Source organism: Oryzias latipes, chromosome 2 (assembly GCF_053564925.1).
Source record: "Oryzias latipes strain Hd-rR chromosome 2, Olatipes_Hd-rR_3.1".
NCBI lineage: Eukaryota > Metazoa > Chordata > Actinopteri > Beloniformes > Adrianichthyidae > Oryzias > Oryzias latipes.
The window spans coordinates 45,865,179-45,892,158 of NC_136238.1; the positions used below are offsets into that span (position 1 = coordinate 45,865,179).

Below are 26,980 nucleotides of genomic sequence, written 5' to 3' on the forward strand. Positions count from 1 at the left end.
GGGGTTCTGTGGGAATCGACAGATCGTTAACAAGTTGCTGGTCAATTAAACTCTGCTCGGCCCCGGAGTCGACCAGGGCCCGTAACTCATGCACTTGGAGATCGTGACTTAACTTGACAGGGATTAGTAAAAAATTATTACCGGCCAGGTAGATGTTTGTTACCCCTCGCAGCCTGTCTCCTAGCGAGGGGTTCGGGTGTTTAAACGAAGCGGGCAGGAGATGACAATGTGGCCCTTTGCTCCGCAATAGAAACAGGCCCCCTCCATGCGCCGTCTGCGGCGTTCCTCTTCAGACAGTCGAGAGTGTCCAACCTGCATAGGCTCGTCTGGAGGTCTAGAGGGGCTGAGGGAGTCGAGAGGGGTGGCGTGAACAGCGTGTGAGAAGTTGGAGGATGTAGTGGTTGCGGCACGCTGGAAAACGGGCCCTCGTTCCCTTTGACGCTCCCGCAGGCGAACATCAGAGCGGAGTGCCGCAGAAACCAGTTCCTCAAATGACCGGGCTTCGGGTTGAGAACACAGATGATCCTTAATTTGTTCATTTAAAGACTGGTAAAAGATCCCCTTCAAAGCTGCGTCGGGCCAGCCTGCCTCGACCGCCAGAATACGGAAATCTATAACGTGTTCACTCACCGAGCGGTTACGCTGCCTGAGCGCGAGTAACCGACGGGTTGCTTCATCCTGTTTGCGTGGTTGGTCGAAAATTAACTGGAACTCTCTGAGGAAACGTTCATAAGTGAGGTGGCTTATGGGATTGGAGGAGAGGAAAGCCTGGGCCCACTGGAGGGCTTTATTGCGTAGAGAGTTGACGATCAGTGATATTTTACTGTGATCCGACTGATAATGACGGGGGGCTTGTTGGTAAATCAGCTCGCATTGGAGGAGGAATCCTCCGCAGGCTTCGACGTCACCAGTAAATGGTTCCGGTTGCAGCCGGATGTTTTCGTGAGCGGAGGGTGATCCGGAAACGGAAGTAGCCGAGTTAGCCGTAGCTTGAGCCGTATCTGTTGGAACATGGGAAAAATGTCCGGTTAAATTGTTCAATGTCTGTGTCAAACCGTCCAGGCGGTGAAAAAGGTCCTGTTGGGCCGCGGCCATCTGGGATAGGGCGTCGGCCTGGCGACCAAGCAATATGCCTTGCTGGGATACGGCTAATCTGAGTCCCTCCGGGTCAGCTGGGTCGGGATTATGGCCAGTCCGTTCTGTCATGACTATAGAACGACTGAGACCCAGATGCTGAAACCCGGAATGAGACACAGGACAGAGATGTCTTGGCGAGAAGGTAGATTTAATATGAGGGCCAGACAGGTAGGTATCTGTTACTGGAGGTCCGAGAATGTAACTGCGGCTCGTGGCGTCACTGGTGGAACTGCTCGTTCGGGTCTGGAGTCGGCAGCGGGAGTCCGTCTCGTGAGGCAGCTGGTTCGGCAGAGGCTCGTGGTGAGGATGAAGGGAACAGACCAGTAGAGGAGTCCGGATTACGGCTGCTGTGGGTGACCACTCGTGGCTGAGGTTTCCTGGAGACAGGTAAGACAGCATATGTTAACTACTTGGCTTAAGGCAAGGCAACAAAGCATGAACTTGACGTGAGGCCAAATATGCACCATCAGGGGCAACGGACTGGCGTTGAATGAAGATCCAGGAGCTCCTTAAGAAGGCAGGTGTGTCGATGAGGTGAGTGGAAGCAGCTGGGGATAATCAGGAACCAAGCGGAGAGGAGAGGGGGGAGGAGTCTGACAGAGGCACCATGACACATGTGGGTCCTACATACAGTGGCCCAGTTACAGACCAGGTCTTCTTTGCCCACCTAGACCCTTTATTGGGCCTATATGGTTAGCCCATGAGGGCTCCTCATGTGGGACCAATGTAAGACATACCACATGGGTCCTACATACAGTGGCCCAGTTACAGACCAGGTCTTCTTCGCCCACCTAGATCCTTTATTGAGCCTATTTGGTTAGCCCATGAGGGCTCCTCATTTGGGACCCATGTAAGTTATACCACATGGGTCCTACATACAGTGGCCCAGTTACAGACCAGGTCTTCTTCACTCACCTAGATCCTTTGGCGGGCCTATATGGTTAGCCCATGAGGGCTCTTCATGTGGAACCCATGTAAGTTATACTACATGGGTCCCACATGCAGTGGCCGAGTTACAGACCAGGTCTACTTCGCCCACCTATTCTCTTTATTGGGCCTATATGGTTAGCCCATGAGGGCTCCTCATGTGGGACCAATGTAAGACATACCACATGGGTCCTACATACAGTGGCCCAGTTACAGACCAGGTCTTCTTCACCCACCTAGATCCTTTGGCGGGCCTATATGGTTAGCCCATGAGGGCTCTTCATGTGGAACCCATGTAAGTTATACTACATGGGTCCCACATACAGTGGCCGAGTCACAGACCAGGGGCCTCATTTATAAACGTTGCATACGCACAAAAGAAGGCGTACGCCACTCTCTACGCAATAGTTGAGATTTATAAAAAGCAAACTTGACGGGAAAATGTGCGGTCCTCCACGCAAGCTCTGACCCAGGCGTACGCACAAAAACGGGTGAAATGAGAAATGGCGACACCGTCGGCAGATGGAAGAAACACGTGAAAGTGACAGTGTGTGCCAAATCGTGCTGGCATGTGCTGTGCTACACAATGTGGCACAGCTTAAAAACGTGCCTCTACCCCCTGGCGCTGATTGCTGTGTTGGCCCCGACCCTGAACCCCATCCCCACGCATTTGAGCCATTTGCTGCTGCTGTGCGCCAGCGTTTGGAAGTGATGCGTCGCTTATAAAGAAAAAGAGGTGTGGAAAATATTATTTATTTAAGAATTCCCTCATCGTGCAGTTTATTTCAGTCAGGGCGATCTTGATTTCGCCCAACTCCTTGGCCACCTCTCTGATTAAACTACTGACTTCCCTCTGCATTTCTAGGACTGCATCGGTGAGGAAACGTCCACTGCTGGAGGGTTGAGAGCCGCGTGCCGTGGAGACGCTGGGTCCAGACGGCTGCTCAGCTGCAGCATCGTAACCACTGGCCCCGCTGGAACACCCAGCAACTAAAATAAAATTGTGTATTAATAATCTGTAATTGTGTAGCCTGCATACATGTGACTTGACTGCATTCATTTTAATTATTTCTCTTACCTGTGTCACCCTGACCCTGGCGCGTCAGCGTCCCCTCCGTCTCAGTTAGGTGACTGAGGCGGAGGAGGACGCCGATAAGGGGGACTTAATAGGGATTCCCCAATAATAGCGGCCAGTTTCTCATCAAGAGGGGTCAGCTCCGGTCCCCCCCCCCTACCCCCCCACGTGGCGCCATGATTTAGCAAGCCATGAATATTAATTTGTGGGCGTTTCACGGACTATTTATGGGCAACTATGGGCGTGTCATGTAGCCGCAAAAGCTGCGCTGCATTTAGAATCGGTTGTGATTTATAAAGGGAAAGATGCGTAGGATGTGCGTGCGCACGGTTTAATAAATCCGAATATTTCTGTGCGTACGCACGTCCTATGTTTCATCCGTACGCCACTTCTGACGCAAATCCTACGCAAAGTTTTATAAATGAGGCCCCAGGTCTTCTTCGCCCACCTATACTCTTTATTGGGCCTATATGGTTAGCCCATGAGGGCTCCTCATGTGGGACCCATGTAAGTTATACCACATGGGTCCCACATACAGTCTCCCAGTTACAGACCAGGGGCCTCATTTATAAACGTTGCGTACGCACAAAAGAAGGCGTACGCCACTCTCTACGCAATAGTTGAGATTTATAAAAAGCAAACTTGACGGGAAAATGTGCGGTCCTCCACGCAAGCTCTGACCCAGGCGTACGCACAAAAACCGGTGAAATGAGAAACGGCGACACCGTCGGCAGATGGAAGAAACACGTGAAAGTGACAGTGTGTGCCAAATCGTGCCGGCATGTGCTGTGCTACACAATGTGGCACAGCTTAAAAACGTGCCTCTACCCCCTGGCGCCGATTGCTGTGTTGGCCCCGACCCTGAACCCCATCCCCACGCATTTGAGCCAAACGCTGCTGCTGTGCGCCAGCGTTTGGAAGTGATGCGTCGCTTGTAAAGAACAACAAAAGGTGTGGAAAATATTATTTATTTAAGAATTCCCTCATCGTGCAGTTTATTTCAGTCAGTCTTGATTTCGCCCAACTCCTTGGCCACCTCTCTGATTGAACTACTGACTTCCCTCTGCATTTCAAGGACTGGATTGGTGAGGACACGTCCACTGCTGGAGGGTTGAGAGCCGCGTGCCGTGGAGACGCTGGGTCCAGACGGCTGCTCAGCTGCAGCATCGTAACCACTGGCCCCGCTGGAACACCCAGCAGCTAAAATAAAATTTTTCTATATTAATAATCTGTAATTGTGTAGCCTGCATACATGTGACTTGACTGCATTCATTTTAATTATTTCTCTTACCTGTGTCAGCCTGACCCTGGCGCGTCGGCGTCCCCTCCGTCTCAGTCAGGTGACTGAGGCGGAGGAGGACGCCGATAAGGGGGACTTAATAGGGATTCCCCAATAATAGCGGCCAGTTTCTCATCAAGAGGGGTCAGCTCCGGTCCCCCCCGTGGCGGACACACTCTGCCGATGCAGCGCTAGACGTTTTTTTGCCTCGACTTTGATGTCCGATCATTTATTTCATTTCTTTTTTATTTCGGCCACGGTCCGAGGTTGTGAGGCTACAGCATTTACGGCGTCTGCCACCGTTTGCCGCTCACGTGCCTTTTCGGCATTAGTAATGTCCACACTGTGCCCTCCAAACAACACTTTTCTCCTCTTTTCCACCTCGCCAACGATAACTTCTACTTCACATTGAGTGAAGTTACGTTTTTTTGATTTCCTCTCTGTGTTTGCCATGATTTAGCAAGCCATAAATATTAATTTGTGGGCGTTTCACGGACTATTTATGGGCAACTATGGGCGTGTCATGTAGCCGCAAAAGCTGCGCTGCATTTAGAATCGGTTGTGATTTATTAAGGGAAAGATGCGTAGGATGTGCGTGCGCACGGTTTTATAAATCCGAATATTTCTGTGCGTACGCACGTCCTATGTTTCATCCGTACGCCACTTCTGACGCAAATCCTACGCAAAGTTTTATAAATGAGGCCCCAGGTCTTCTTTGCCCACCTAGATCCTTTAGCGGGCCTATATGGTTAGCCCATGAGGGCTCCACACGTGGGACTCATGTGGGCCAAACCATATGGGTCCTACATACAGTGTCCCAGTTACAGCCCAAGTCTTTATGGCCCAGATGCAACCCATATGGGCCTTACTTGGCTGACCTACATGGGTTCTAGCCCACATGGATCCTTTGTAGGGCCCTAACAGGTAACCCATGTTTGGGGCCAATGTGGGGCCAATGTAGGCAAAACCTAATGGGGCCTTCAAAGTTTACCCAAAATAAACCCATGCCCAGTCAGTACCCACATAGCCCACCTCTTTCCCAGTTGGGGCCCACGTGACATTGCTGGCTGGGTACTCAAAAATATTTTATTACAAAATAAATAAATAGGTCAAAAACCACAGACAAACATGTATCCTTTTTTTCTCTTCTGCCAGATAGCAGCTCTTGACTGGCGGTGGGTTTCTTTCAGTAAATCTAGCTGAGTGTCTAATGCGTAATTTTGGCTCAATTCCACTCCTCCAGTTTTCATCCCAGGCTTTATGGCATTTCAGCATCACCGTGGTTAGCCTAGTGGAGCGCCACTTTGGCGAGGCTTGATAATAAGATGGTTTGTCCTCGTCACTTTCCTCGTCGCTGACATAGTTTGCGTTGGCTCCTTTTATATATGACAGATCCTCTAGATTGAGAATCTTCTCAGCAATTTTGACCCTCTTTTTGAAGAGCTGTGGACCATCAGGAAAGGAAAATATTATTTTAATTAGAGGAAACAACATACACACACACACATCACAGTTCAACTGGACCATGCATGACCTGAGTAAATGAAACAAGGTCACAAATAGGACAACTCACCTGATCATGCTGACTGGTCCTCCTTTTGACTCCCTTCTTGCTTCCATCTCCATTCTCTCTCTTTGCACTTGAGACTGTCAATAGCTCGATAACCAGCTCCTAGTCGATGGAAATATGAAATGTACAGAAGATGAGGTCAACATATTGCAAACAGGTTTCCAAAGTGGAATATTCAAAATGTGCCATGCAGACTGTCACAGTGGCTTATCTTAATTATCCATTGTCAATGCTATATCGTTATTGTAACTTAGTGTTTGGTCTTAAGACATGGAAACACTAAATGAGCTGTCCATCACACTAATACAATTGCCATCCTATCCCAAAAATCTCTGAAAAGATAGTAACACTGAATACTTGACATTGAGTCTCTCGCATTATCTCTAACTTATGGCGAGTTTTGTAAATCCAACTTCATGTTGGTGCTTACTTCTAACTTGGTGGAAACTCCAATTTGGTTCCACATCTTTCACTGCTGCCGTCATCTCCTCATTGTGCGGTGTTCTGAAGCTAAAAAAAAAAAAGACAATATTTTATAACTGACTGGAGTTCTTGTCAAGTTTCCTAAAACAACAGTGAGAAACAAACATACTTGTCATCTGCCCGGACCTTCCACTGGAGCTGCTCTCTGAGGTTCTTGTGTATGTGATGGACAAGAATCTGAAAGAAAGAAGAAGTCTGTTAGGTTACAGTAACATTGCTGTTCTGGCCAATGTTCTAGAATACAGGCACCTGCCCAACACAAAACCCCCCAGCGGCCGAGTGGCAAACTCAAGAACGCATGTAGCTTATAACCCCAAAGGAAGATCTGCCAACGTTTTCCGACCACGGTCAGAGAGAGAAAAGTTCTGTGCTGAAAAAAAGTGAACACGTGTTTGTCTGTTTGGCTGCTTTAGTGAATCGTGCTGCTAATTTTATTTGTCCGTCTTCGTGTTGCGTGACCGGAACACCAACATGTTAACTGTCTCAGCTATCAGTGAGGATCTTAACGGGGTGACGATGTTTCCTGCCGCGCTGAATTCACGCTCCCATGAGGAGCTCGTAGCGCATATAGCCGTATATTTTCCTGCCACTTTTGACAGAAGTGCAGAGACATCGGGGCGCCTGCCCTCCACCCTCACCCCGCGGGCTCCTCGCCTCTCCTTTCCCTCCTCCGGCGCCCCCAGCGAGAGGGGAGCCGATGTTCGGACCCCGTGCGCAGCTGCCGGTGGACCCCCGTGTCTCCGTGCTGACCGCGCTGAACGGGCCCCACGGCGGTGGGGGGCGACGTCTGCCGCTCCAGCGGGGTAATCGGGAGGGAGTGACGCCGCGGCCGAACCTAAAAGAAACCTAATTGACAGAGTGGCCAGGGTGTCCAACATTTGTCCATAACCGCACGAGAATACACAATAATTAGCAAAGATGAATATGTTATAGTTCAAATCACACATCATATGCAGTCCTGTAACTTCAAATAAATAAATAAAGTGTGGGTCCTCGGTGATGACGTCTCGCGGGTGATGCGGTTTTACGGTCTGACACCGAATCCCAGGAGAAGCTACTAGGCTGCGCGGATGATCCATGATCCATACGGATCACAGGCCCCGGTTCTGCACAGACGTGTGCCGCGGATTCCCCTTCCCCCCATCCCCTCCACGCACTTCATTTAATCTGTACGGTCACGTCCTGCTGTTTACCGCGTTAATGTCGCTGCTCGACGTTTGTCCGTTAGGTGATGACATGTTTCTGGGTTACTTGAAGTTTTATACAAAAGCGAAGTTTTTCAGCACAAAATATTTTTACACACTGTAGATACATACGGAACTTCGAGGGGGGGGGGGTCGTATCCTGTGTCCTTGTAGCTTCTTGGTTTTTTCCACGTCGTCCAGCCTCTGTGATTATTATGTTTCAATCGCTTCAGATGAAGAGTCTTTTCCTGAAAAAAGGGAAGGAAGGATGTGGTTTATTTTTGCTATTTAAAATATCTCCGGAATTGGTTAAATATAACCCCGTAGCCTCCAAGCCCCGAATAAACATGCCCTTTAATTTAGATCAAAAGTTTTACCTTAACTTATATGCTCGGCCGGGTCACTCCCGCCAACTACCGGATCCTCTGAGGTCTGGTCGCTGTGAGGACGCGGTCGGCCCCCGCTTACTAGAGGGTGTGCGCGCAACACCGTTGTCCATGTTTCCTACGGTCAACTTTTATTCTTTTTTTCCGTCTTCATCTTCGGGGGCCTGTTTCAGAAAGGAGGTTAAGTGTAAACTCTGAGTGCATTAACCCTGAAATCAGGGAAACCCTGAATGGGAGGTTTGTCAAACCAGAGAAAGCAGAGTAAGTCAAACCCGTTTCTGAAAGAGAGTTAACTTTTACTCGGAGTCAGTGTCCATGGTTACTTATGCTGTGAACCTAACCTGGTCGGGAGCAGGTTTTATTCTCCAAACTCAAAGTTTCTGCCGGTCCCCTCCCCTTTTTAAAGACGAAGCGGTATTTTTCGCTTTAACCTTCATTGCCCACATTTCCGTCACACAGAGACGGTCTAAGTGACAAGAATGGCTTGTCCTTTTTTGGAGGACCCAATAGACGAGGAGGCTGCATTCATTCATAGAGAATTACATTTACGAGGATTTTGAGAAGACTCAATTTTTTTTTCACTTTTAGCTGCTGCCATGTTCTTTTAATTCCTGCAGGATTGCATTTACATGAAAATGAAATCAGGGACATTGAACTAGATTAATGTAACAATTACTTTTTGGAAACACAATTTTCTAGCACTGCTTATTTTCTTAATCCCATATAAACCTATACCACTTGATCAATACAAGGGTAGTGTTGCAGCGTGTGTGTGCTGAGCGGGGTGCGAGCCACGAGAGACAAGGGGAGGGGCGAGGGCAGGTGCAGATGGGGGGGGGGGGGGGGGGGGTGAGCAAGGAGGGGAGGTGTGTGCGTGGATAATTGTGTGTTCGGAGGACGGAGCACTTAGTTAAATAAAGAGGTGTCATTCCCAGAATAACTGTTTTGGAGTCATTCTTTATCCGCTCTGGAGGTTGAGGGTTTCCAACGGGAAGTGAACCCCGAAGGAGAATTCCCTTCGGCCCTGGAGGAAATCTCCCCTGCGCTTCTGACCACGGTCGGAAAGACGAGAGAAAAGAAAGGAGAAGTCTTCGCGCAGCGAAAGGTTCAACAGTAGACAAAAGTTCACTTTTAAAAACACAATTGCATGTATTAATATTAAACTGACCAACGTTTGCAAGAGGGGAAGGTTAACAAAAAAGTCCTCTAAACATTACCGACGTTAAATGCATTTTCCCCCAGATTGGTTCTGTACACTATGCAGCATTTCATGCATTTACACCAGGAATAACACTTAAAAAGTACACCTAAATATCCCCATTTTTTATTTCACTCCTTACGCTATTTAAAAAGTTATTACAGCCAATATTTTATGACAATGATTTAAATGCAAACTTAGGCATTAACTTGAGCAGCTATGTTTTCCACGCTAACTGTCTCTGTTTTGCAGATGCAGCGGTGTTGCTTTTCTTCTGGAATATGTGCTCATATTCACTGTAACTCTGCAGCAGCACGTCAAGTTCAGCTGGAGAAAAATACGCAGACCTCTTTTTTTTCTACTGTTGCCATGGTGACTCGTGATATCTGCGCTCCATTGATAATGGCTTCTTATAGACGCGGTGCTCACGCTCACCTCCGAATCAGTCCACTCAGAGTTGATTGATCTAACTCGGATCAGCTTCTCTGAAACAGAAAACTCAGAGTTGTTAATCTCCCGATTGACCAACTCAGAGTTCAAGTTCAACCTCAGAGTTGGTTGAACCTCCTTTGTGAAACAGGCCCCGGCCCTATGCTCCGTGCCGCCATTGTTTTCAAACAGATTGCGTCATGGCGGCACGGAGCTCTGTAACTCGACAGCTGATTGGTTGCGCTGCAGAGAGTGACCAATCAAATTTCACTTTACTGGAGCTCGGGTAACACGTCACGATTGTTTGTTCTCCTCGTGTTATTTGCGGCTTCGAAACCACTGAGGACGTTTTGTTCCCGGCAGTATTTGGAGAAAAGGCTGGAGTGTGACCCAAAAATCTATGATAAATAAAATAAATGAAAGAAGTTTCTTTTAAAATCATTTACAAAATTTACCCCACTAATCAATTCATGCTAAGATACATTAAAAAATTGATCCTAACTGTCCCTTTTGCAAAGAACATCCAAAAGTAATTAACCATCTTTTTTGGAATTGTATTGAAATTAGAATTTTTTGGAAGAAGTGTTTACAATTTATCAGAAATCATATTCACCCCAACTTCACTCTGAAATTTGAATATATAATTTTTGGCTTTCATAATAAAAACTTTGACTCAAATAAAAACAAAAAATTAATCTTATTATTATATTTGGCAAATTGTATATTAATAAATGCTAATTTTATTTATCTCACCCCCCCTGTGTTAATCAAACAAATTGAAATGTATCTCAGTAAAATCTCTAAAAGCCTTAAGAAAGCTGTATGTTTGTATGAAAGTTGTGGAAACCTGAATGTTTTTGTGTAAAATGCATGTAAGATGTTTGCTCTCCTTGCTGTACTTACATTTTGTACAATGAAGTTAAAAAAAAATAAACTGTCTTCACCCACTCCCTGAAAACATTTAAGCATAAACAGAGCAGTAGTTATCATTGATTTCTTAACAAAAACAAACCTAAAGTTTTTTAAAAAGTTTCTTATGTTTTTTTATTGGTATAATATGAGATACTGTTTTACAAAGCATCACAAAAGACTTTCCCGCCACTTGATACATGCTCAGGGAGAAATTGGCTGTTGAAAATGCCAAAAAGTTGGTGTATGCCCAAAGTGCCATTGTATTAATCAAACTTGGGTTGACTTGTCAATACTTTTCACACCTGTTTTTAAACATTTGTGGGAAAATATAAGTGCAGAGCAATCTCAGCATTACAGATCAGATGTGTAATTCAAATTTGTCATAAACAATATATGTCTGGAAAAAATATATGTGCTTTTGAAGTATCTTGTGCACATAAATTGCTAGGCAAGGCACTTATCAAACAAGTGATACATTTAATATCTAGAGACAATACATGTCCTAATGCAGTATCGCCTTTGCACAAATCATAAAATACGGTGTAGGTACCATAACCTTTCGGCCTGGAACTTCCGTTCGGGGTCCTTTCGACTGAGTATAACGTCACACTACAGTAACCCCACTTGGACAAACTACGTAGCGTCGACATCTGCTTTGGCTCTACGTATTTTCATTTCACGTTCCCTTTTGAAACCTAAAGGAGTTTTCCCTCATAAATTGTGTCTGACAATATTCTTTGTCATTTTTATAAAGACATGCTATCACAATCCGCTCATTACTCCAGTTTAAGTTTAGCCGTGGCTGAAATTTTTGTCAGCATGGCTAAATGTTGCCCTTCCGGGTCCGTTCTGTCAATAATAAAGCAATGGGTGCAAGGATTAAAAAATCTATAAGAGAACATGAATTCAATAATAATCCTAAGAATAATAAAGGCACGTTTCGAATGCAATCTCGCTCTATCTCACAGCTATGTTCGTTTACAACAGACGTCATAATATTTTCTTCTATGGTAGTATCCTAAATTGTCCAGACCAATCACTGTCTGACACGTCATCAGACCAACATACAGCCAATCACATAATGTGACGTCAGCACTAATTGAAGGACCCCGAACGGAAGTTCCAAGACGAAAGGTTATGGTACCTACAGCGGCAATGGTAACTACGGGGATATGCACCAGAAATGCTTCAACACCTAGATAAGTATACACTACAGATACTACAGGATATTTACCTTCTTCAGTATCTTTACTCCAGATATTTCCAGATTTGACTTCAAGTCATGTTCGGAACTTGGATATGACCAAAATAAGACACAACCAGTATCTTCTGCCCGGATATCTTCAGATATGCTGCATGTCTGGATATGCACCAGAAATGCCTCAACACCTAGACAAGTATACACTACAGATACTACAGGATATTTACCTTCTTCAGTATCTTTACTCCAGATATTTTCAGATTTGACTTCAGGTCATATTCGGAACTTGGATATGACCAAAATAAGACACAACCAGTATATTTTGCCCGGATATCTTCAGATATGCTGCATGTCTGGATATGCATCAGAAATGGTCCAGATTCTTTAGATATTTAAGAAAGTATCCCCAACAGATATTAAGGATTCTGACTCTTTTCGCGCAGTGGTGGTGCTGCAGCTTTGGGCATGTTTTCCAACTCTTTAGCTTCTGCTGTTCATGGAGTCGTGTCCCTCTGTTCTTGGAAAGGAGAAACCTGCAGAGAACTTTTCCCATTTCCACTCCCTCCTTTCAGCTGCTGCCCACTGTTCCCCTCTGAATCAGGAGGGAGGGGCTCTCATCTGTTCTGCCCACCCCCATCTAGAAAGACATCAGCACCACCTGAACATTCCAAAGCTCTTTTCCAACCCATTTCTACTGAGAAGGAACCAAACACATGAAGATTAGAACAGCTGGAACAGGATGAGGGGGAAGGCTAAAGATTCAAGTCTGTTTGTGAGTCAAAGACAGAAATCAATAGAAAACACAGAGTTGATTCAAAAGAGAATTTATTAGATCCAAACAGGCTGCAGGAATTTGACAGACAGCTTTCAGTTTGAAGATGCAGTTCTGCAAACAGCCAGCAGGTGTCTCCCTTCTCCCTCCTGCTTCAATGCAGTTGGTGTTGTTGCAGCAGCTGCATCAAAGTGATTCTCTGCATCCAGAGGCTGTCATTCCTCACTTAGATCCACTCTGTTCATTCATGTCCTCTGGAGAAAACAGGCTTTATGCTCAGAAAGTTTCTACTAGTTTAGACATTCTAGAAAATGAGGAGATTCAACTGGATTTAGATGAAACTTCTTTAAAACTGCAGCTAAAAATGCTGTCAGCATGAAAAAGAACAGAGTTTTACCCACAAAACACCAAAGAAAAAGGAAGTTCAGTCAGAAAACTGTGGAAAACATCAATCAAAGCAAAACTCTGAGTCTTTCAAACTGCATGAGTCCATATCTGATCATCAACAGAACAGAGATGATAGAAAAATGATTCAACTGAGAGACTTTTGTTCACTAACTGAGATCAGACGGGATTTCTGCTCCAAAAACTGACTTCAAAGGATTTGAATCCAAACCAGTGAGTCATGTGACCACAGCGTTTGTCCGTGTCTCCACTATGAACATTCTGGTCACATGACCATGTTGGAAGTTTCTGAATGAAACTCTGTGTTTGTTTGTCAATGAGAGTTTCTGGAGAACAGAAATCAAGTGTGAAACATCTGGAACCAGACTCTAGTGATCCAGAGTTCTGGTTCTGTCTCTGGAACAGGGACAGAACCAGGGTCCAACGCCTGACCCACACATAGATCTATGTCATCCAGAAATGTTCTGTCTGATCAATGATTCCCTCAATCCTTGATTGGTCCATCCCAAACTCACATCTGTCCATCAAATGTAGATCAAAGAAGAAAGTGATGATCTAGAAAATAATCTGTTTGTCTGCAGGTCTGTTTTTCTCCAGATCCTGGAGCTGCTGAACATCTGAATCCAACCCATGTTTCAGATCAACACTCCAAGTTAGAATGAGAAGAGGATTCTGAAGAGGTTCTTCACGCCTGTCCAGGCTCTCTGGCAGCAGGTATGTGCCGATCTATCAGCCTGGCTTAACCCTTGTGCTATCTTAGATGACCCCACCCTTACATTGACATGTTCTCCCTACCATGACAAAGGTGGATAAAGGTGGAAAGATTTCATGTCATCCATGGACACCAGTGAAGATCACAAATCATTGAAGAAAAAATGTTCAGAGCACTGTCTAGTGGGTCTAGATGACCCAACTCCCAATGTTAAAGTGCCTAGGATAGCACAAGTGTTAAGGTTTCAATCACGGCTTCACCGTCTCTTTGTGTGCTTGGTGACATGAGTGCCATCGAGGTAGAAGAAGGATTAGTATCTATTATTTTCATAACTCTTTGTATTGCTAAAAAAAAACATTTTAATAAATTGGAAAAACAAGAAAAATATAAATATAAGTCAATACAGAAATCTGCTTTTTGATCATATCAGCTTGGAAAAAATGTCAGCCCGAAGTTCAAGTAACTTTGAAAGAATTCAGTCTCTCTGGTCTCCCATGGCTAACTCCATGACTTATGGGGTGGTGGGCCTGGTCGTCGCTGCTCCCTGCCTTTCTGTCGTGGTGCTGGGTGGGGGTCGGGGCCTCCGCTGCCCGGTGGGGGCTGGTGAGGTCCCGTTTGTCGGGGGGTCAGGTCCGGTGCCTGGGCGGGGTGGGCTGAGGTGCTGCGTCGTCTTCTGGGCTCGGCTGTGGGGGGGGGGGGGGGGGGGGGTTGAGTGGTGGTCCGTTTTGGCTTGGGGGGGGTGGTCTCTTTGCCCGTGCTGGGGGGGTTGGCGGGGGGTCCTGCTCGGGGTGGGGTAGGTCCAGCGGCGCTGGATGGGCTGCCCATCTACACCTGGGGCTGGGATCAACCCTTCCCTGGCTCTGGGATGGGGCGGGGCAACCCTCTTGGGGCCCCCGGTCCTTCTGGGTGTCATCCGCTGCGGCTGCGGGGGGGGGGCTTGTTGGTGGGGGGGGCACTATGGGTAGGGGACCCAAGGTACCCCGTACCATCCCTGGTGGGGGGTACTGGGCCCTTGGCAGCGGCAGCCGTGTTCCCTGGGTGCCGGTTTCCTGGGCCCGGCAGCCTTCTCTCCATGCAGGGACAGGGATCCCTGAGGTTTCTGGCAAGACCAAGAGCCGGGGATCACATCATATCACATCTAAGTCAGGGGGTTGTCCGTGACCCTGTGGTGTGGGTTCTGGTCCTTGCCCCTGAGCGCTGGGCCCCGCCAAATTTCCAACTGTGGCCCAGCCTGGTCGTGCCCCCCATTTTCCCTGGAGTGCCTCCCTCCTGGGTGGGGTCGGCTGTCCCCTGCCTTGCTCCTTCCTGGACCAACCGTGGGCCGGGTGGGTGGCTGCCTGGAGTGCAGAGCGGATCTCCCTTGGGGTTCCTGGCTCGTACCTGGGGTTGGGGCGGGGGGATGCCCAGAACTCCTGAGTGGTGATGAGGTGCTCGTCTATGGCTGTGGGCGCCCTTCTCGGGTGGGGGCCCGCGTTAAGCCCTCTCGGCGCGGCGGGGGGGCTGCTCTCCTGGTTGGGCTGGGGCGACATTCTCTTTCCCCCCATGTCTCCCTGCTCTCTGGCTCTGGGGGCCTCGTGGTGGTCCTGCTGGCCCTGGCCTGGTGGTGGATGTGATCGCCCGGGGGGGCGTGAACAATATCTGTTTTGTGTACATGTTGACATGTGGACATTTCTGCAGCTAATAGGTGTGTTTATAACATCTGAGTGTTAGTGTGGACAGGCCCCGCCCTTTGAGATTTGTATTACACTTGAACCTTACCGTAATGATAAACATCCAGTAAACTTGTTACTTTATGCTGCTTCATGGTTCTACCCCCCCTCCTATTATCACCCTCCTACCCCCTCTCTCTAACATCCCTCTCTCTTCTTCCCTCCTTTCCTTTTCCGTCCGGTCCAACACCAAAGATTTTCAAATATGATTGAAATTAATAAAGTCTGGCCTCAATTACAAAAGGGGTTTATTCAGACATACCACTGGTTTGTCAGAAGATTCATAACCCCTGTTGTTAAAGTAAAATATGTCCAACACAAGAGGCCCTCAGCTCTCATCTGTTTGCCCAGCTGTTGGACAGGACAAGTGAAAAAAAAAAAGTAGACTGAAAAGAGGAAGTGCAGTTCTCCATCAGTCCACCGGGGGAGCTGCAGCACCATATCTGAGAGACAGTGGAGCTGATCTCAGATCAGTTCCTGCTGCAGCTCTGACACTCATCTCCACTTCCTCTGATTCCTCCATCACTCTGCTCTCCACATCCCAGGAACACGGTCCAGTCACAACATCTCTGCAGACCAGCTGCTCCTCTCTGCTCCTCCAGGAGGAACATCAGATTGACCAGTCCTCCCACCTGCAGAGAGAAAGTGTAGAGACAGAGATGAAGAAGTGTCTCCTGATCCTGGTCTGTCAGTCAGTGATGCAGCACAGCAGCAGAAAGAGCAGCAGGAGCTTCAGTCCTGTTCAGAGCAGCAGCTTCCTGTCATCTTCACCTGTTGGAGCTTCTGCTGCTCTGATTGGCTGACTGTTGTCCTGAAGCCTGTCATCATTCTCCTCAGAGCTTCACTGAGAAGCTGCAGCTTCACAGAAAACTCTGCATCTTTGCTCTCAGACTAACTTTAGGACCAAACATCTGGAAGCAGCTGGACTGACTCCAACCCTCTACTGACCTCAGAGTCTGCAGTTTGGAGTTTGGACTCTTCATCAGATCCTGGAGCTTCTGGACATCTGAAGACTGAAGTCTGTTCCCTCTCAGGTCCAGTTCTGTCAGGTGGGACGGGTTGGACTTCAGAACTAAGACCAGAGCAGCACAGCTGATCTTTGACAAACTGCAGCCCCTAAACCTGAATCCAGAAGAAAGAGTTGAGTTTAAAGACAAAGTTCCTGTTTTTCATCCTTCACTTCTTCTAAAGAGTTCAGAGTTGAAGAAGATCAGAAAGTTCAGAAAAAGTCCAAAGATGTGAAGCAACAGCAGCAGATCAGAAGAGTCCAGCAGAAGCAGAGAAGAAGAACATTCAGGAACATTCAGGACAACATGCAGCTGCTTCAGGAAAGAAGTCCAGATGTGTGAAAGTCAAACATCAGCCTGTGGCTGCATCCAAACCAACTGATGTTTCTGCAGCAACAGCAGAAAAAGTCCACTTCCTCTTTCTGCTCAGCTCTTCTCCAAACAGCACTGAATCATGGGAGAATTTCAGCAGCAGGATGCTGGAAAGTCTTCCTCCCAGTTTTCAGGAGATGATCTTCCAGTCCTTCTCTGCTGCAGCCCTTCAAGCAGAGACTTTCAGCTCCAACAGATCAAAGCAGAGAGAAGAAGGAAGTGATGAGGAAGAGTCAGCAGCAAATGTTGGACATTGATCCCTGATCAAGCATGACTTCAGCTCTGAATGAAGAGTCAGAAGCTGCTGGGAGCTTTGATGTGAGCAGAAAACAAGCAGCTGCAGGAAGAAAAGAAGAAGTTCTTCTGCAGATCTTTGAAAAGAACAAGCAGCTGCAGGAAGATGCTGCTGCAGATCAGAATCTGGACATTTCTGCTCACTGTGGGTCAACACAACTTTGTCATCATATTGATCTGAACACAACTGAAACATGGAGTCTGACCCCAGAGTCTGCAGTCTGCAGTCTTTACTCTCCAGAAAACCACACAGATGAAGAACTCCTGAATCCTGCAGGTTCTGGTTCCAGCTAAGTTCCAGTTCTGTCAGATTAGACGGGTTTTTCTTCAGAGCTGAGACCAGAACTTCACAGCTGATCTCTGACAAACTGCATTTCTTCAGCCTGCAATCAGACAGAAAAGTGTGTTTAGGAGCAGTGATGCAGCTGGAGGTCCAGGAACTTGGTCCATTCAGTCAGGTGGGACCCGCCCTGATGACAGATGACATTTTGACTGTTTGCTCATTTCTTTTGGATTTGGACCCAAAAACATGATCAGTATTGAAAATGCAATAGATTAGAAATGACTTGAAATGAAGTTAAAACAGACAAGGAATTGAAATATCGTTGATCGTCATGAATTATTCATGATTACATATTTACAATCCAATTGATTTTCTTTTTTTACTTGATTTTTTTTAAATATTTTTCTTAACACAGAATGCAGCTGTTTCTGTAAGAAAAAAAAGTAAACATGAGTAGCGGGGTACAACAAATAAAATTGTTTCAAGCAGAATATTGTAACCATTTCTTCCATCGATCTTCAAGTTTTTGTGCATCTAGCCTTAAGTAATGTGTTATCTTCTCCATGGAGAAAATTTCCTCCATAATGCCTCTCCATTGCTGCAGTGTCGGCATTTCCCTGGTATAATCACCTTGAACAGGTACTTGTCTTCTGGTCGAATGATGTCCGTTGTTAGGCCAAAGTACAGTCTCTGGGAATCCATGACTATCTCATCTCCTAGGATATCCCGACCATATTTTCCCAGAAAGGAGAAATATTTCAACATGACCAGAAAATGTGTGAATGGTTAGTCCCCACACAGCCTCCAGCATTGTTGTGGGGTTCCCAGCTGTTTACTCTTTATGTTAGGACTAATAAAAATTACTTGTCTTGTGTTTCCATCCAAATTCTCTCCATTTTCTAGAACATGTGGAGCTATGCTGTAGACCACAGATTGAATGCCATTCATCTTCTGACAGTGAAATTTGTAATTCTGATTCCCACTTTTGTTTTATATACAGAGAATTATATCCATTACAGTTTAACAAGCATTTATACAGTTTGGAAACAACCTTTGAGTGTAAGACCCCCGTCAGCATTTCTATTAACTTGCTTCCATCTTGACAAAGATATTTTTTAATTTCCGTATTGTAAAAGTGCCTTAATTGGAAATACCTGAATAGGTCAGCCGTATCAAGCTGAAACTCCTCTTTGAGCCTTCCAAAGGACTTGAACAATTTTCTATCTGTTAACATGCACACTGCCATCATTCTTCTGTCACTCCATTTGTTAAAAGTACTCTCCATCTGTCCCATTCTGAATTTTTGAGATTGTGAGGGCCAGATAAGTAGTTTGTAATCACCACCTATTATCATGGTGCCTCTGTTAGACTCCCCCTCTCTCTGCTTGGCCCCTGATTCATCCCAGCTGCGTCCACTCAACTCATCTACCTGCCAGACCTACATAAGGAGCTTCAAGACCAGGATTCATCTCCAGTTTGTTGCCTCTAATAGTGCTTAGTCTGGCCTCTCATTGTCTCAGGTCATGTACATCTCCCCTTCGTCTCACTAACCCTTTGTCCTGTTCCAGGAACCTCATTCCCACGAGTGGACGTCCAAGCTGGTAAAACCAAGTTCTGCACTCTGTCGTCCCACCGCCCCTACGACTGTGAAATTAAATTACAACCTGGTTCCACCCTCCCCAAGGGAAGACTGTTCAACCTCTCTGGACCTGAAAGACTCACGATGGAGAGCTACATCCAGGAAGCGCTATCCCTGAGTCAAATACGACATTCGTCATCCCCTGTTGGAGCTGGGTTCTTCTTCGTGGAGAAAAAGGATAAGATCTTACGCCCCTGCATCAATTATAAGGAAATAAACCAGGTCACCTTTAAAGATAAGTACGCTCTACCCCTCATTTCTACTGTCTTTGACTCTGAGCAGGAGGCCAGAGTTTTCACTAAGCTGGATCTACACAACGCTTATCATCTGGTCCGGGTCAAGGAGGGGGACGAGTGGAAGACGGCATTTAACACACCACTTGGACATTATGAACATCTGGTCATGCCCTCTGGGCTGACTAATGCCCCTGCCGTCTTCCAGAGACTCGTTAACAACGTCCTCCGTGACTTTCTTAATCGTTTCGTCTTCGTGTATCTGGATGATATACTCATTTACTCCAATGACCAGACCCAACACGAACAGCACGTACGCCAAGCACTCACCCGTCTTCTCGAGAACCAACTATATGTCAAATCAGAGAAATGTGAATTTCATGTTGACCATGTTCAGCTTCTGGGATACATCATTGAGCCAGGCCACATTCGACCCAACCCTGCTAAAATTGAAGCCATTTCCAATTGGGAACTCCCCAACAGCCGCAAAAGACTTTAGCAATTTCTCGGCTTTGCTAATTTTTATAGGCGGTTCATTGGGAACTATAGTAGCATTGCTGCACCCCTTACTAGTCTCACACCCACCACCCAGAACTTCCAGTGGACCCAGGAAGCACAACAGGCTTTCGATCAACTCAAACAACTCTTCATCACCGCGCCTCTTCTGGTAGAGGCGGATGCCTCGGATTCAGGGGTCGGAGCGGTCCTGTGACAAAAAGAACCTCAATCCGGTAAGCTCAAACCCTGCACTTTTTTCTCAAAAAAACTATCTCCTGCAGAGCAAAATTATGATGTGGGGAACAGAGAACTGCTAGCCATCAAGTTGGCACTAGAGGAATGGCTACACTGGCTGGAGGGGGCTGAACATCCTTTTGTGGTATGGACGGACCACTAGAACCTGACCCGGTAGCCAGGACGTCAAGCCTGATGCCCTTTCCCACAAGTACAGCTCCTCGGAACAATCCACAGCCATCATCATCCCTTCCACCTGAATCGTGGGTGCCCTTACCTGGGATATTGAAAACCGTGACATCCAGGCTCAAGGTGAGGAAACCGGTCACGCCCCTTGTCCTAACGGAACATTATTCGTCCCCACTTCCCTCAGGTCTGAAGTCCTGTCCTGGGGACATACCTCCAAAGTGTCCTGCCATGGCGGCGTCCAACGAACTCTTAATCTTCTCAGGCGTAGATTCTTTTGGCCCTCTATGGAGAAGGACGTCCGGGAATTTTAAGCAGCCTGTTCCACCTGCACCGGTTCCATGTTGGCTAATACTGCCCCGGCTGGACTACTTCACCCACTACCTACCCCCAGCCATCCTTGGTCACACATTGCCTTGGACTTCATCCCCGGACCACCCTCATCCCAGGGTAACTCTGTCATACTCACTGTCATAGACTGTTTGTTTTACCAAGATGGTTCATTTCTCACCTCTGGTTATCACCCTTAGTCCAATGGTCAAGCAGAGAGGGGCAAGCAGGAACTGGAGGCAGCGCTACGTTGCCTGGCAGCACAGAACGACAAGGACTGGTCCCAGTATCTAGTCTGGATAGAGTATGCCCACAATACTCACTCATCCTCCGCCACTGGGTTGTCACCTTTAGAAGCCGCCCTCGTGTACTCACCACCTCTGTTTCCGTTCCAAGATTTTGATTTTGCGGTGCCTTCAGTCCAAGAACATCTCCAGCATTGCCAAACCAAAGAATCTCTCCTCCGCACCAAGGAGAGCAACTGTCGCATCTCCATTCGAAACAGGGTGGTGGGACCCACGTTTCAGCCTGGTCAGAGGGTTTGGCTCTCCGCTCGCAACATTCCCATCCAAGCTCACTCCCGCATGTTGGGTCATCGGTTCATTGGACCCTACTCCATTGAAAAAATCATCAATCCCACCTGTGTCCATCTACGCCTCCCTCGAGCTCTCAAGGTACACCCCTCTTTTCACATCTCACAAATCAAGCCCGTTAAGGAAAGTCCATTATGCCCGCCGTCCGCTTCCCTGCTGCCCGCCTATATCATCGACGGTGCTCCTGCCTTCACGGTCAGCCGTGTCCTGGACATTCGTTGTCGGGGTCGTGGGCACCAGTTCCTGGTTAATTGGAAGGGCTACGGTCCTGAGGAGCGATCATGGATCTCCCGTTCCACATCGAAGATTTCTTCCAGGCCCATCCTGATCGCCGCCCTGGACCACCTGGAGGCGGTCGTTGAGGGGGGGGGTACTGTCATGGTGCCTCTGTCAGACCCCCCCCCCCCCCCTCCCCTCTCTGCTTGGCCCCTGATTCATCCCAGCTGGGTCCACTCAACTCATCTGCTTGCCAGACCTACATAAGGAACTTCAAGACCAGGATTCATCACCAGTTCATTGCCTCTAATGGTGCTTAGTCTGGCCTCTCATAGTCTCAGGTTATGTACCTCTCGCCTTCGCCTCACGAACTCTTTGTCCTGTTCCAGGAACCTCATTCCTACGAGTGGACGTCCAAGCTGGACACGCTGAGCAGGAACTCATCTGGACTCACTTACCTCACTGTGGAACTTCGCCGAACGCCACGCCACGTCACGAGCCATAGCCGGACCTCCAAGCCACGTCTCGAGTCATCGCCGATCCTCAAGTCTCGCGGCGGACCTACGGACCCTCTCCAGCCACGCCGCCTAGTACTACTACTACTACATACTACTACTACTACTGGGCTTCTAAATAGTATTCTCGAAAGCTTGAGAGAGCTAATCATCCTCTTTCTTTTTCTAGTTGGAGTGTTTTCAATTTCACTCTTGGTTTTTTTTCCCTTCCCAAATAAATCTACTCACTTGTTTGTCCCATTTTACAAATTGATCCTCTGCGATCTGCACTGGCAATGATAAGAAAAGATATAGCAATATAGGTAGCACATTCATTTTTATAACCTCTATTTTGGAGCTAAGGTCCATGAACAGACTATTCAATTTTGTTAAATCTTTTTGTATTGAACTATTCATCCTACTATCATTAATCTAAAAGTTTACCAAGTTTTACCATCAGAAAAACTAAAATATTTTATATTTACTGCATCACATTTCAATTTATATCTTTGTCTAATTGAATCTGCTGGTTTATAATTTATGCAAAGTAATTGAGTTTTAGAAATATTTAATTTGTATCCGGATTTACTATCAAAGTCCTTCAGAATCGTCAGGTATTTTGGGAATGCTAGTTCTGGGTTCTGCAGATAAATAATATCATCTGCAAAGAGCCCAATTATTTGTTCTTCCTTTCCTATCATCACCCCTTTTAAATTGTCACACTGTCTGATTTACTGGGCTAGGGGCTCAATGAAAAGAGCAAAGAGAATTGTAAAATATATTTTGATATGATCACATTGCAGAAAAACAGCTGAAAAAATCTTTAGTTCTCCACTGAAAGCATTTTCTGACATCTCTAAACTGTAGAGGGGCTTTGAAAAACATGAGAATCCACGGGGCCCAAAATGTCTGAATGTGGCCCTGAAAAGGAGCTGCTGATGGTTCTGCTGGTAGTCTAAGGGTTTCAGCTGGTTCTGCTGCTCCCAAAGTTGGTTCCATATGGAGGCCCGTATGAGGATCTGATTTCTATAAATATACAACTATTTACATGAAAAATGTCAACTTATAAACATCAGGATCTCAATGAACTGATGACCCCTGTTGCTGTACTAAACACCAGCCATGAATTTGATTACCCAGAATTCACTGCAGGGGCATTTGTCACACCAAGAGTTTATCTCTGTCAGTAAAATTACTTCTTTGCTAAATTATTTGTATTTCAATGAGAATGATGATAAAGATGAGGAAGACTATTGTGTTGGTGAAAGAAATCCTGTAGCCATTGATCAGAATGATGGTGATGATGAAGATGGATCTGCTGGGGTGGTGATGAAGATGTTGAACCTGAAGTGAATGAGTTGGATCCAAACACACAAAGGGATCCTAAAGATTTAGCTTGTGATGTCGACACCTTGAAAGAACAACTTGCTAAATGAGAATATCACTTCAAAGATCCACTGACCAGCTCCCTGAACAGAGAAACAGTTTCAGAGATGATATCCATGCTAGTCTAGAAAAACTAGAAAACATTTTTACTGCAAAGACTAGAAAAGGATGTGGTTAACTGTATACTGCACAGAGATGAAACATGGAAAAAACAGCTTGAAACATTCAGAACCACCAGCACTCCCATTGTGCAGAGAACCATAGCTGCTTCCACAGATGTCAGTCCCACAACTCCAACTGACATGCTTCACTCTTCTTTTTCTAGTCAGCCTGCTGCAGCGCCATACGATCCTAAAGCGCCTGTCAGGATGGAATTTCTCACCTTTGGGACCTCTGGAGATTCATCTGATGTTCTCAGCTTCATTGAACAATGTGAACATGATCTAGATGTTCCACCTCTATCAACCATGAGTTGCTGGGAGTCCTGTCTGCAGTCCTAAAGGGACCAGCACTCAGTTGGTGGAAAGCCACAAAAGCTCTGGAGCACGACTGGACGTCATTCTAACATGCATTCATGTCAGCTTTCCTTTCCTCGGATTATTGGAATGAGGTTGAAGAAAAATGAAGAATAACAGTTCAAAAGCCAGATCAGTGTCTCCGGGACTTTGTTTACGATTATGATGCTTCATGTTTGAAGTGGAAGACAGACATGTCAGAAGAAGAAATTGTGCGACATATCCTCAATAACATCAACCAAAAGTGTCTGGTTGTCTCAGAGGAACTGTCTCTACAGCAACACAGCTTGTCACAATAGGAGCCGTGGTTGAGAAGGATTGCATGGGGCCCCAGAATAATGGAAAAAAGTGCATTCAACTCTGAAAAAGCCATGTAGAAAACATCTGAGAGGAAACCTTTCCAAAAAGGTGCAGTAGGGGTCACTGTTGTGCAACAAAGACTTGTTAGAAATAAAGATTCCAACCTTTGAATTGTTCCTGTTTCCATCAGAGGGTGTGAGGTGAAGCTGTAGTTGACACAGGAAGCACATTTACACGTATGCTAGAAACCCTGTGGAAACAAGTTTCCAGAGAAGAACATTTTCAACCACCAGAAAGCAATGTTTTGGAATGGCTGATGGAACGCCTCACCAGGCTCTGGACAAGAAGACCGTGTGTTGCTAATGGCACGAAGAACAGTGGCCTGTGTAAATTGGTGCATGTTATGAAAAACAGCTATCTTACCATGTAAACTGAAGTCTTTCATAAAGAATCACTGAAAGTGAAGACTGAATCTTTGCTTACTCAGCAGGAAGAAGCAAAGGTCCAAAGTCTCAGCATCAGTTCAAGTCAGCAACTGTAGCTACAAGAAGATTTGAATGTTTTCCTGGAGGATCTGCAGGAATGGAGGAATGTTTAATGCTGCTAAAGACTCATTCAAAGAGATTGGATTCAGACTTCTGAAGGATGAAGAACATTTTTGTCAGGATTTCATTTCTCTGGTGTTGTTGCTCTGCCTGAAGGAAAGTCTATGTTTGAGAGGCCTTCATGACCAGGGGGGTATTTCAGGAAGCATGTTTAAACTAGCCTGACTTTGAGCCTGAACTCTGGCTGAAATCAGCCTGAACTTGCTTACTCTGGGTATGTCGGTTCCAAAAGACCAGATATGCACGGTACATAAAGACATTCTCAATAGATTGCCGATTTCTGGAGTCACCATGGAAACGCGTGGAGAGAAAAAAAAGAAAGCGCGACACTTGAGACGGAAGTGAGACGGAGTCTGAGATTTTAATGATAAATTATAAGATTATAAGTCCATCAAAAAAGTAACACGGCTGAAAAATAATTTAAATAATTTAGTTAAATTAATTCAAACTCAATAATTGTTTATACAACTCAAATTTACGTATTTATCTAACTAAATGTCACATTACTCCATTAATCTTTTTTCCATCTTAATTACTTATATTTTTTGAACTTTCATATGTCTAAGTTTGAGCCGGCAGATATGCTCATTTTTACAACAATAAAAAGAACGGAAAAAAATGCACGGAGTGCAAAAACTCATTAAAATTTTTCTGTCACTGTCATAACAGTTTCAGGTGGTAGGGGTGCTATATAAACTCATCATCCTATCCTTCACTCTCACTCATGGTGCAGAGACGTAAGCATAGTAGGACAATATAGCTCGGCAAAACACGGTGAAACACAGTAAAACAGCTAAACAACTAAACACATTTTGTCAAAAACACACACTTAAACCCAAATCCGTCCAGACAGGCAAAGGGAATGATATCCCAGAATCCCTTGCGGTGCCGATGTAACAGCAGCATCAAAGTTACACCTACTTAATTGAATTAATTTGAACGAAAGGAAAATAATTGTCTGAAAACTACGTGTTATTTTTAAGGTGACCTAACAAAAAAAATGATTTATCTTAACTGAAGCAAATAATGAAGTTAGATCAAACTAAAAAAGTTTATCTTTCCAACATCCATATGTGGTCTTATCACTCTCTCCTCTCTCATGGTGGAAAAAGTATTATCTGAGCTTTTTCATCCACTAGATCATCTTCAAATGGACACGCCATGCTGCTTCACCTCTCTGTAAACAAACTAACCTTCAACTAAACCTGCTCCAGACCAGGTTATGTTCAGAGCAAGAGTTGCCATGGTAACTTGACCTACCCTGAAACATACCTCTATTTCTGGAACCGAAAGCTGAGGTTATCAACTTCCTAGCCTGGGAGCTAGCAGAACCTGCTTTCTGGAATACCCCCCTGGACTGCTGCTGAACTAGATCAGATAGTTGACGGCACATTTGATGGGAGAGGTCATCCAGGTCAGCATGAAGTTTCTCTGTAAAACTGAAACTCAAAGATGTTCACCTCAATTAAAGAATAAAGCAGAGCCAAACTTTCCTTTCTCTATTCTTCATATGTGTGTGTTTGCACATAAACAGGTCCAAGTCAGTTACTAGACATTTCATTGTTGTTGTGTCATTACGTAAATGAATATGTAGTGTGCCAGGCGATTGCAGAGAATAATATTTAGTGAGGTCCACTGTGTCTGCTGCTCCCAAAGTCCCATTTCTGATCCCAGAAATCTTTTAGGATGTTTTTTTTGTTTCTTGGTTTGCTGATCTAACCATATTCTTTAGGCCAGGTAGCTCCACCCCCCAGCCTTGAACATAAACAACCAGCAGAGGTTCTTCACTCTAACCCAGCATAGATTTAGTGTCTGTTTAAGCAACAGGACTGAGAACCTGGGGCCTGTTGCACAAAAGTAGGATAAAGGATTAAGCCAGGATATCTTGGTGATCCTGGCTCAATTGATCCCCAATCCGGTTGCACTAAAGCTGGATAGGGGGCAGGAGGATATGTTATGGTATAAGTTACCATGGAGATTTATTCTGTGGAGCTAGCCTGCTCCAGACCAGGCTAAATTCCAGGATCTATTTAATCTAATCCCTAATGTCAGTCAGCAGTCGCCACAAATGGAAACCAATAGATATTTCACTGCTCACTATACATTGTTAAAATGACAGATGTGGGGCATTTGGTGAAATTGTCCTTCAGTATGGTTTCATAAACGAAGACATGCTGATGTGCCAGAATATGAAGTATCACATTGTCATAACTATCAAAACTGTCAAAAGAATATGTTGCTTTTCTGCAGAAAGAACCAGTCTCATAAATTTATGACTTTATCCTTTTTCCTCAGTGGGCCCTAGTACTCTGTCATATAAAATAATACACATTCCATTAAAATATAAAAACACAATGTGTAACATTATGTTCCTTTATTGAATAAGGACAAAACAAAGCAGGTAAACTACACTCAA

The 26,980-nt window shown here is 45.7% G+C and overlaps 1 protein-coding gene and 2 long non-coding RNA genes across 14 annotated transcripts in view; all 3 read right to left on the bottom strand.

The window, feature by feature from the left end:
* The window catches only part of LOC144989467 (uncharacterized), a 188,950-nt gene that overhangs the window by 130,490 nt on the left and 31,480 nt on the right, over positions 1–26,980 (bottom strand). The window lies entirely within an intron of this gene.
* Positions 5,248–6,826, bottom strand: LOC144989493 (uncharacterized). Its single transcript, XR_013653728.1, has 4 exons — positions 6,581–6,826; positions 6,419–6,498; positions 5,992–6,090; positions 5,248–5,861 (listed from the first exon to the last, which is right to left on the bottom strand). It is a non-coding gene; the product is annotated as an uncharacterized LOC144989493 (long non-coding RNA).
* Positions 12,590–26,980, bottom strand: part of LOC144989004 (NLR family CARD domain-containing protein 3-like) — a 195,453-nt gene continuing 181,062 nt past the window's right edge. For 7 of the 12 annotated variants that reach the window (XM_078940655.1, XM_078940639.1, XM_078940640.1 and 4 more), the window contains 3 exons: positions 17,259–17,435; positions 16,328–16,501; positions 12,590–16,011 (listed from right to left, as the gene is read on the bottom strand). In XM_078940655.1, the coding sequence (XP_078796781.1) occupies positions 15,990–16,011; positions 16,328–16,501; positions 17,259–17,435 (373 nt within the window). In that variant the 3' untranslated portion in view covers positions 12,590–15,989. Of the gene's footprint in view, positions 16,012–16,327; positions 16,502–17,258; positions 18,052–24,119; positions 24,534–26,980 lie in introns of those variants that run through there. The other 5 variants (XR_013653149.1, XR_013653150.1, XR_013653148.1 and 2 more) reach the window with 5 other exon arrangements.